General features: G+C 28.4%; 1 protein-coding gene across 1 annotated transcript; it reads right to left on the reverse strand.

The window, feature by feature from the left end:
- Positions 1-3,154: 3,154 nt before the first annotated feature.
- Positions 3,155-3,890, reverse strand: LOC127260458 (putative lipid-binding protein At4g00165). The gene has a single exon (XM_051288193.1). The coding sequence runs from the start codon at positions 3,739-3,741 to the stop codon at positions 3,337-3,339; it is 405 nt and encodes a 134-aa protein (XP_051144150.1). The 5' UTR covers positions 3,742-3,890; the 3' UTR covers positions 3,155-3,336.
- Positions 3,891-12,432: the final 8,542 nt, after the last annotated feature.

A 12,432-nucleotide genomic window follows, 5' to 3' on the forward strand; every position in this document is an offset into this window, starting at 1 on the left:
ATATACAGTGGCGGAAATAAATAGGGATTTGGGGAAGTAGGTTCTGACCCAAGTTTTATAAAAAATTTTAATGTAAAAATACCTTTTTTTCGTTGAAAGTAATTTTTTTTATAATTTTCATATTTGTTTGTCTTCTGTAATTTGTTTTATTTTTTTATAAAAAAAACAATTATACAGATTTTTTATTTAAAATTTTATATTTTATAATATACATATTTTAATATATTAATTAATTATCTTAATTTTAATTTATAATTATTTGTATTATATAATATTATTGTTACAAATATATATTTTAATCAATTACTAATTATACTTTACCTAAATTTTTGCACCTACAAAGAATTGGACAATTAAAAATCGACGGAGAAAATATATTTTCATGTATGATTATAGTCATTTGACTTTATTATTTTGCCATGTTCGTTTTTTGTTTTTTGTTTTTCTTCTTTTTCTTTTTTTTTTTTTTATGAATTGGGGGGAATTTGAATGATTAGGGGAAGTTGGAAGCGGGGAAAATTGAATTATTTGATAGGTTCTTATTTTTCTGAGCTTTTTAATTATAATAAAAAATATGTATAATAAAGATTTAAAAATTTTGAAATTATTTAAAATTTTGAATTTTTCTAAGGCCTTTTATTAAAATATAATATATATATAAATATTCGGAAATTTTGAAATTATATAATTAATTGAATATAAATCTATATATATTTTTAATGCAGTTTCAAAAATTTTGGAACAATTATATTAATTAAATATATAATAAAACATATACTAAAGTTTCAGAAATTTTGAAATCAATTAATAGTTTCATAAACTTTCAAACTTTTTTTTTTTATTGAAAAAATATTAGATAAAAATATAAATAATACACTTTTTCCATCCCAACTCAAACTACTTTTTGTATGTCCTATTCTAAAATAATTTTTTTTTTCTATTTTAGAAAAAATAATTATATACTAATACCAAAATACCCTTTAATTTTTATTTAAATTACAAATATACTATTACACGTACAGTTACTTTATAAGAGCAAATATATCAAAATCTTTTACACACTTCTACGAATCAATAAAATACTATTGTTTCTTTATCTAGTACAAAACTCCAAAGAGCCATTTTCGTTTGGGATGGAGGTAGTATAAGTTTCAAAATTTTCGAAACCAATTAACAGTTTCGAAAACTTTTCAACCTTTTTATTTAAAAATATATATAATAAATCTTAGGAAATTACGAAGCTATTTAATTAATTAGATATAAATAATATATAATAAAACTTAAAAAATTTTGAGACAAATTTATTAATAAAATATAAATAATATATATAGTAAAGCATATAAATTTTGAGACTAATTAATAGTTCCGAGAACTTTCAAGCCTTTTTCTTTATAATATATATATATATATATATATATATATAAAGTTTTGGGAACTTTCCAGACTATTTACAATGAATTCGAAAAATTTTGAAACTTAAGGACTGTTTGGTTCATGAATTTGATAGAATTACATGAGATTTGAATTTTAAAATTTCAATGAATCAATGCTTGGTTAAAAATAGATACTGAAATTTAAAATAGATGAGATTTTAAAATTTTGCAGATAAAATTTTTTTTACCAGAATACCCATGTTACTTTAAATTCTCATTCTACTTGCATTTCATTTCATATTTTATCCTCCTATCAAACGAAAAAAATCATTTTTTTTAATATTATATGTATATATATATATATTTATATATTTAAATATACACTACAAATATATATATATATTTATTTGTAATCATTAATTTTTATATTTAAATTTATTTGACTGGTGTGTGTTTTGTTTAATAGTATAAGACTTATTGTAGACATTTTAATTGGATGATGACTGTGGGATTAATTTAAATATTTTTCTTATGCATTATGATTCTAATTTTGTATATATATAGTATATTTATATCTATATAATTAAATTTATAAATGTGTTGTTCTATAGCATTTTAGTTGTCGGCGGCAATATGTATGCACGTTAATTTGTGTTTTTGGATCGTTTTCGTGTCAGTTGATGAGTTGTAGGTATAACAAAAAATTTGCTAAATATTTGAATCTGATTGAACCCAATTTTTAATCTGAAATCCTACGTCTGATTACTTGATAATCTGAGCGAATCCAAAGAACCTGACACCAAACAGGCTAGAAAATTGAAATGAATAAAACAAACTCGAAAATTTGAAAAAATTTAAAATTTACTAAAATACCCGATGCGAAACATATTCGAAAAAAACTTGGATTTTGTTTTTTTTATGATTAGTATATTATTATTTTTTTATTAAATTTTTTATATTATTTTTTTTTGCAAGAAATAAATAAAAATAATTTTAATTATGAAATCAGTTAAAATCATGTAGAGTTTGAATTTTCGGTTATTTGGTTTTTATATTTTGAGTTATCGGATCAATTAGAAATCCAACTTGATCTGACTTTATTATTATTTTTTTTTCATTTCGAGTTCAAATTGACCTATTTTTTAAAAAATTCAAAATACTTAAACCCAAAAATTTCCAGATCCAATGGAATCAATTTTTTGGATTGGAGTCAATATTGACATCCCTGTCAATATGTTATCGGAAATTGACAACCATGTCATTAATGTAGAGACTTATTAGAGAAAAATTAAAAAATATTATTGTATTGAACATCAAAACAAGAGTCAATTTCATGACATTTGATTTCATAATATCAAATAATAACAATCTAATATAATGAATATGATGAAATAATAACAATATAATCCAAATAATAGAAATCTAAATCTAAACTACAAACTAAATCATTGAAATATCTCAAACATAGTTCAAAATGAAATGCAAACCCCAAATATAATGTGTGTGTATTTGTTACAATTTTGTTTTTACACTACAAAGATAATGGCTAAATTAATTTAAATGGATGAGTTTTTAAGGTCTCTTTCTTAGCTTCTTTGTGGCATTAAAGATCAAAGAATCAAACTTTATTTACAGGTTTTCACATGGTAAATATATGGGTGTGGATCAAGTGCTGCCTCAATCATATTAGCATATGATATTTATAACACAATATATGTTATACTAAACACTGAATCCATCGCCTATATATATATATATATATGTATATGATAGAGAGCTACTTCAATTGGAATCTTCACATCCAAATTTATCTTCTGAAATAAATTGGGTTGTGCTCATGCAATTGCTTAATTGGTTATATATATATATATATATATATGATTAATACATAGAATCCAGCCAGATCATTACAGTTACCAACATATATATATATATACTTACTGAATATGATCTGATCTGACCTTTAAGAACAAGCAAAGCCTTTGGGGAGTTTCTTTCCACATGAGTTGATGACCAAACTCACAGCAACTTGTATGTCATACTTGACAACTCCCAAGACATTACCCTTAATTGCTGTGCAAAGGCACAATGCAGCTTCCAGGTCAGCCAGGCCCTCTACAAGTGCACAACATTTAGCACTTGGGGGTACCCCAACCACCTCATGGACCAACCCTAGCCAGTCACCACAAACCCCAAATTTCAGGGTGTCTCTTGGGCACCTAACCGCCTCGGTTGGAGCTTTGCGCGGCACTGATGGAGGAGCCGTGCAGGTTGGAGGGCACGGCGCGCATCCGGAAGAAACAAAAGTGAAGAAGATGACATTAAGTATGAAGAAAATAGGGATCAATGCACTTGCTGCACCTGCCATTTTCTTTCTAAGCTGAGGCTGGGGCTGGCTTTTCCGGGGTATGTATGCTGTTTATTTGTTTTTAATACTAGTGAAACATCCCTGGATTAAGGGTAGACAATATTTGGAAACATCAGAATTTGAATTGATGACCTCATGATTAATAATATGAAAATCTGCAGCCGTAACCTCATGATTAATAATATGAAAATGCAGCCGCTAGATCAAGTAGTGAAACATATCTGGCTCAAGGGTAGACAATATTTGGAAGCGTCAGAATTTGAACTGATGATCTCATGATTAATAATATGAAAATCTGCAGCCGCTAAACCAAGTAGTGAAACATCTCTTGCTTAAGGGTAGACAATATTTGGAAGCATCAAATTTGAACTTATGACCTCATGATTAATAATACTAAAATCTGCAGTCGCTAGATCAAATAGTGAAAAATTCCTCACTTAAAGGCGAACAGTATTTAGAAATGTTAAAATTTGAACCGATGACCTTATGATTACAAAATCATTCATTTCCCCACACCACCGGGTAATCCGTTTCGGATATATAAGTTTTGTAGTTATACTTATGTGGAGAATGAATGATGATGATTCTTGGCCATGTATGGATGATGGGTTTGGGGTTGTGATTGGATGATATTGAATTGAATAGGGATTGGTCTTTTGTGCTGTGTCACATCATGGATGTATGTATGGCCCATATCCCATGTGCTTGCTTTTCTTGTTTTGGCTTTCTTGTCATAGGATAGGGTATGGTTTCTTTAGCAATATTTTCTCAAATTTTACTATTTTGACTCTGCGTAAAAGAATATATTTTTTTTTTTATAAAATATTTTATCAAACATTATTTTTATACTAAACTCAAACTAAATTTTTTTCAAAAGAAACACACCTTATAATGGTCTTAGTGCTTTTAGGACTATATATAGCATATCCATTAGGCATTAGGCATAGGTTGATTTTTCATGATCATATTTATAAGCATCATGACAACCCATTATTGTTAAATAGTGTTATCGATTATTTATTTATTTTTAGGATAAAATGCATTTAAATTGAAGTAGAATCATGTGAAGATGGAAGAAAATTAGCATTTGCTATAGCATAATTGTTCGAGGTGAGGGGTCTATGGTATCATCCTTTCTAATGCTTAATTTATAGTATAATTAAAAAGTTGTGGTTGCTGATGAGACAAGGGGTTTGTCCTTTGCCAAAAGTTTTTGTTTTTGTAACTTTAGAGCAATTACAGTGACTTTAATAGAATAGTGCTTTTAAATTATTATATGTTAAAACTTTGTTTTAATTTGGATGGATCTTGAGGGAATGATAAGTTAAAACTTGACAATGGTATAACACTTAAAAATAGGAAAGAAAAAATTTGACCTCCAAAATTCACCAATTGTGTAATGAATTTTTCGAGTGAGAGAATAAAACCTTTCAAAATATCTAAGTGTGTCTTTCTTTTGATGGGTTTGAAAAAAATTTGATTTAAATTTGGTATTAACATAATGTATAATGTGATGTTTTGTGAGAGGAAAATATATACTACATCCATCCGACTCTAAGGGAGTGAGGGTCTCATTTACTTTTTACGTGTTGATCTTTGAATATTAATTATTATATGAAAACATAATTCAAATTAAGAGAAAATGACAAAAATACTTCTATTAGTTTCTTATAATACTATTACAATGACATTTGTGCAAAAAATTATACAAATATAAGGATATTTTTTATGCTAAGTACAACGACACAAAAAGTAAATGAAACCTTTATAGCCGGACGGAGTAGGGATGTCAAATGGGGCGGGTTAGCCCCGGACCCGGTCTTAATGAGGCAGGTTCGGGTCTAAAAAGTTTGGTTCGGGGTGGGTTGTGGATTTTGAGTTTTAGACTCGGCCAGGTTCGGGGCGGGTTACGAGTTTTACTATAAACCTGCCCCACCCCGGACCCAGACCTGGACTCGGATATTTTAATATATATTACTCCCTTCGTCCCAAAAGAAGTGTCTTATTGAGAGTTGGCATGAGAATTAATGAATAATAGTATTTAATTGAAAGTGGGTATAAAGTAGAATGTAAATGACTAAAATGCTCTTACTTTTTGAAGGATTTTAAAGAATATATTAGAGTAATAATTATGGGTAATATGGAAAAGTAGGAATAATTTTGTTATAAAGTGGGGACCACGGCTACTAAATAAGGAAACAAGAGAATTGTTTTGGGACGGACGAAAATGGAAAAACAAGACAAATCTTTTGGGACGGAGGGAGTATAATTTATTTATACTTTTATACCGTATAAATTATATTATTTTTTTATTTAAAAAATTTTAAATATAAAATAGAATTTTAATTTTAAATCAAATTTATTTTCACTTTTGTTTCTCCTACAATTCTCTTTATAATTGCGATTACTGTTGTCCGCCATCACTACGAACTATCATCAATATTTGATTGTTATTATTTTTAGAACTATAATTTTTTAGTACTTTAACGCATATTTTTTTTAGTATTAAATTATTTTTTTAAAAAAAATTATTTTATTTTTTATTTAAAAAAAAAAAAACGGGTTTGTCAGATTGGCTCCGAACCCAGAAGGTTTGGGGCGGGACAGGTCCTAGGGCCGGATTGAAGTGGAGTGGAGCGGGTCTTGGTCCTAATATTTTTTACCAGGGCGGGTCCTGGAACCTGTAAAACCCGTCTCGAACCCGCCCCGTTGACATCCTTATGACGGAGCTAAGTATTTTTTCTAGAAAACACATAATCTAAATAATAAAAACTTAATAATTTTTTTTTTGCAAAAGAAACATACCCTAGAATAACCTCTACAAATAGACCATTGTTGTTGATCTCAGCTCCTTTATGCACTAATTATTCCTCCAATAAATAAACTTTTTAATTATCTGAAAATTCATTTGAAAAGAGAGGGAGGGAGGATGACAATTGAATTTGAATTGTAATGGAAGGTGTAGATATAATTGGTTTGTGTGAAAATATTTTACGAAACTAAGAAAATTGCATTGTTATTGATCATTAAAATAAAAGTTTATATATCAAAACAATATAAAAATAAATACTGTAAAATACAAGCTTGATGGACTCGTATCAAAACAATGTAAAAATAAACTCAAATCATAAAAAACTATCAAATCTAAATATATAAAAATAATGTAAAGATTAGATACTTTTTTTTTTCTTTTTTGTCATAAAAATATTACTGTCTATGTTCCTTTTGAAAAGGGGGCCACTGATATTTTATAGTAAATTAAAAAATAATAATATTTTAATAGATTTTTAACAGACAAAAATGGTAAAAATAATATTTTGAATCGGACGGGGGAGTATTACTTACCTTTTTATAAAAAAAAAAATACCAATTTCTAAAATTTAAATGAGCATAAATATCAATGACGGAGAGAGTTTTATTTAATAGTTTAAACGAATTTTCGATAAAAAATATATTATTTTCTATATAATATTATATCAAAATAAGATTTAAATTTAAATTCAAATAAAAAAATTAATCTCAAATCAAACCAAACCAAACCAAACCAAAGAAACTCATGATTTATTGAATTTTGGTTGGCTTTTAACATAATTGTGAGGCTCAAAAATTAATCCAGTGCCCAACACAGAACAACCCAAATGTATAAACCACTTAGGGTGGCCGTTTGGGCCGGTTAGTTCGGATCCGACCCATTCTAATCCGATTAGGGTTAATTGAGTTGTTTTTTAAAATATATTTCATCCTTCTCATATCTATATATTAATTTGTTTTTTTCACGGAATTTTAAAAATATTAGTAGTATATAAACAATGTGCTATATATATTATATATTAATATTTGCTTTTTTTTTTTTACAGATATTTGTTGATTTGATCAAATTATTATTGTGCTGAAATCAAAATATATTTTTACTAAAATTAAGATATATTTTGCTATATATAATTATATAATGTGTTATTCAAATATACAGTATATTATACTCCTTCCGTCCACAAACTAATGTCCTATTTTCCTATTTGGAATGTCCAATAACTATTGTCCTATTTCCTTTTCTAAACACAAATTTTACATTTTTACCCTTCAATCATTTATTACTTTTCATCTCTATCATACAATTAAGAACAAATTTGTCAATTTATAACAAAAAGATAATCACCTAAAAAATCGTATAAATATACTTTAGGACAATAGAAATTGGACGGATGAAGTATATTACATCAATATTTATTATTTGTTTAATAAATACAGCTAATTGAGCATCAGCACGGTAACCGAAGAGAATAGTAATAATCTTGAAATATAAAATAAAAAATAAAATGAAAAAAAAAAAAAAAGATTATTGAACAATAGGGATATTGTATAATTGTAATTGTATGATAGAAATTTGTTTACATTACTATATGTAATTTTATTTAGTTACTAATTTTGAGTTATCATTTGTTAAAAAGTAAATGTTAAACTTTATTTAGGACTTGTAATTCTACATGTATCAAAAGTGTGTATTTTATATTAAAATTAATAAAACTATCTCTAAAACAAATAATAAGAAAAAATAAATAAAAATTAGAGTTAAAGTAGTATATATGTTTTTTTTTGTATTGCAATTTTATTTAGTAATTAGGATTTACCCCTCCCCTTTCAATTTATGATTAATATTATGTATTTTATCTGGGTTTGGATTTTGAGTTGGGATTTGAATAGTAAAAAATTTGAATTTGAATAGTTGTATGACTTGATATAAATAGGTGTTGATGTAATGTTTTGAATGTAAAATTGATTTTTAGTATAATATAAAAAATAAAAAATAGGTATTTAATTTGATATTTTGGGAGAAAAAAAATGACATGAATAATGAAAATCTTCACAAATCCTTCAAACAAACGCCCCCCAATAAATGAATCGCCGAAAAAAAATTCTATATTTATTTTTGTACACACATAAAAAGTTTAATGACTGATTAAATAACAAAACGATAGTTTCCTTCATAATTCGAAATAAATTAAAACTAAAAGTAAATAATAAAAAATAAAATAAAACTGACAGGCGTAACAACTTTGCCCCCAAAACCTCAAATTGGTTTGTCGCCGTATCAATTCCATATTGACCGATAATTATTTTGTCTCACATAATTTGTTTTTATTTTTTATTTCGTCCGTCCACGTAATTTGTTATTTTTTTAAAAAATAATTATACATTTTAATCATCTTTTAAATATCATAATTTTTAATTTTGTTAATCTTAATTAAATTATTTAGTTATTTTAATCTTAATCTATAATTATTTTTATCAAATAATAATTATTTTTACTAATACACTTCTTAATTACTTACTAATTATATTTTACTTCAATTCTCATATGTACATTAACGTGCCCAAAATATGTGGGACGGAGGGAGTACATAATAAAATACTTCATCCGTTCCTTAACAATCTATCTATTTTTCTATTTTGATCTAGTATTTATTTTCTTTTTTAGTAATTGTATTATCTATCTAACATTACAAATACCCTTTCAATTTACAATATATTACACAAATATCATTACATTTATTTCATACAATACTAATAGGGTTAATTTAGTCATTTTACATTTATTTTTACTTTATCCCAATATAATACTAATATTTCTAAAATTTCGTGTAAAAAACAAATGAATATATAGATATGAGACGGATGGAATAGTTAGATTTTGTTTATATCACTCCTAACAATATATATCAATAATTATATTTTTAGTCAAATAACTTATTAATCAATACTCCCTCTGTCCACCAGTAAAGTTTACATTTGTTTGTTGCGTATTGATTTTTGAATATTAATTATTATTTCAAAATATAGTACAAATTAAGGAAAAAAAATACAAAAATACTTATATTAATGTTTTATAGTACTAATAAAATGACGTTGATACAGAAAATTATATAAATATAAAAATATTTTTAATATTAAGTATAATGACGCAAAAGGTAAATATAAACTTATTAAGTAGACGGATAATGTATATAATAGAATTCATAAATCTCTAATTTCTAATTTTGAAATCTAAATATTTAATTTGTCAACTTATCATCTTCATCCAAAGTTCAAAACCAAACCACATTGTAACATTGTCCACCCTCCATCACTCAATTGTCCTTATTTCGATCGACTTCTTTCCATGATATAATATTTTAAAAGTAATACATAAAGAATTTTTTTTTTTTCAAAAAAAGAAAAATAAAATAAAATTACGGGGTTGTTTTAATTCAGTATAGTTTTCAAACCGAGTCATGATCGGATTTGGATTTTTGGGCTCAGTTTCAAAATCATTCCCGACCGACTGGATTTTGCCAACTCTATATCACATCTACGACTAATTTATACCATTTCCATTTCGGGTAAGATGAATCATTTGATTAGGGACACGATATTTTAGGTAGTGTAATTAATAGGTTAATTGTAATGCTATTTGATTATTATTTTTATATAAATAGTATTGTTATTATTTTTAAACAAAAAATTAATATATTATTAAAAAAATTAAATAGATATTTATATATTATATCTCAATAATATATATATATATAATATGAATGAGAATAAAATTTTATATAATAAAAATAATTAAAAATATAGATTTATTTATTTATAATTAACAAACTAGGGTGTATTTCTGTTGGTGGAATTTAAAATTTTTTTTATGTGAATTTGATATTAAAATAATATATAATGATATATTTAGTGAAAGAAAAAATATTTTTTTTTAAATAAAAAGAAAAAAAAAAGACAAAGTCCACGTAGTAAAAAAATACACCCCTAATTTATAAAATAATAATAATAATAAATGAGAGTTTTCAATATAAGTAAAATATTTATTTATTGAGGATAAAGATATAATATAAAAATAAAAATAAAATTCAATAAATCTCATGTGTAAGATATTTAAAATTTAATTAAATTGACTTATATTCGTTAAATATGCTTAAAATTATTAAATTTAACAAAAAATAAAAATTGATCATCTTTTATGGACATACTAAAAAGCAAAATGAATAATGTATGACTAGACAAATGAAGTATTAAATTAAATGTTTATTTTTTATTTATATTTCTACAATTTCATTAAGGAATAATAATATACAATTAATTTATTTAATTTCAACACCTAAGAAGAAATCGATCTCTATTATCTATATATATATACTAGAACACGCTCTTGCGCGGTATACCGCGCGACTATTCTATAATGTAATGTAGTGAAACATTATTTATTTGAAATATAAACTGTAAAACAAAAATGTAATCGAATTATTTGCGCTCAGGTCGGTGGGTCAGGTCGTTGGGTTTGGTCGGTTGGTCTGGTCGGTTGGTTAGCGGTCGGATAGGCAGGTCGGAAGGTCCTCAGTCGGTTGGTCTGGTCGGTTGGTCCTCGGCCGGATGATCAGGTCGGTTGGTTAGCGAATGGATGGGCAGGTCGGAAGGTCCTCGGTCGGTTGGTCCTCGGTCGGATGGTTAGCGGTCGGACAGACAGGTCTGATGGTCACCAGATCGGACAGACAGGTCTGATGGTCTGCGGTCGGATAAAGTAGGTCGGCTGGTCTGCGGTCGGATAGGCAAGTCATCTGGTCCGCAGGTGGATAGACAGGTTGCTTGGTGGGTGCGGCCAAGGAGTCTTTTGGTCTAGCGATTGGTCTCTGGATTGGTCGGTTGGGCTATTTGAGTTCTGGAACTGGTGGAGGCGTTTGGCGAGGCGGTTGATGTAACCGACCAGACGACGTTTCAAAATGTTTCGTCTTGGGCGGTTGACGGCGGTTGCTGGCGACGGTTCCAAAACGTCTTTTCAAGCCAGTACAAAGGTAGGGTAAGAGCTAAATTGTCATTTTCGAAATGAGGGGCATGATAGACTTTTCAAGTGACAAATCCATACAATCTCGTGTATAACAACATACAAGTTTTAATACCCAAATCAACTAATACATAAGGTCTTGTTACGTACAAAAATAATAATAATAATAATAATGGTAGCAGGGTCTTGAACGAAGGTAGGACCCGAAGTTGGGCAGAAAAGTAGAAAAATTTGCGCTCAGGTCGGTTGGTCAGGTTGGAAAGTCCTCAGGTCGGGAGGTCCTCAAGACGGAAAGTGGTCAGGTCGGGAAGTCCTCAGGTAGGGACGTCCTCAGGTCGGGAGTTCCTCAAGACGGAAAGTGGTCAGGTCGGGAAGTCCTCAGGTCGGGAGGTCCTCAAGACAGAAAGTGGTCAGGACGGGAAGTCCTTAGGTCGGGAAGTCCTCATGTCGGGAGGTCCTCAAGACGGAAAGTGGTCAGGTCGGGAAGTCCTTAGGTCGGGAAGTCCTCAGGTCGGGAGGTCCTCAAGACGGAAAGTGGTCAGGTCGGGAAGTCCTTAGGTCGGGAAGTCCTCAGGTCGGGAGGTCGTCAAGACGAAAAGTGGTCAGGTCGGGAAGTCCTTAGGTCGGGAAGTCTGCAGGTCTAATGGTCAGCAGGTCGGACAAACAGGTCTGATGGTCAGTAGGTCGGATAAAGTAGGTCGGCTGGTCTAGCAATTGGTCTCTGGAATGGTCGGTCGGGCAAGTTGAGTTTGGGAACTGGTGGAAGCGTTTGGCGAGACGGTGCAAGGCACGTGTCAATAAATGAGGAATTAGAGATTCCTAATCTCAGGCGCTAATTAATCAAATTTAAGGATATTTTCCATATC

Source organism: Andrographis paniculata, unplaced genomic scaffold, assembly GCF_009805555.1.
Source record: "Andrographis paniculata isolate CXL003 unplaced genomic scaffold, ASM980555v1 Contig15END, whole genome shotgun sequence".
NCBI lineage: Eukaryota > Viridiplantae > Streptophyta > Magnoliopsida > Lamiales > Acanthaceae > Andrographis > Andrographis paniculata.

Bases quoted from the DNA above. Each gene is read 5' to 3' on its own strand.
- LOC127260458 (XM_051288193.1), bottom strand. From the start codon at position 3,741: ATGGCAGGTGCAGCAAGTGCATTGATCCCTATTTTCTTCATACTTAAT.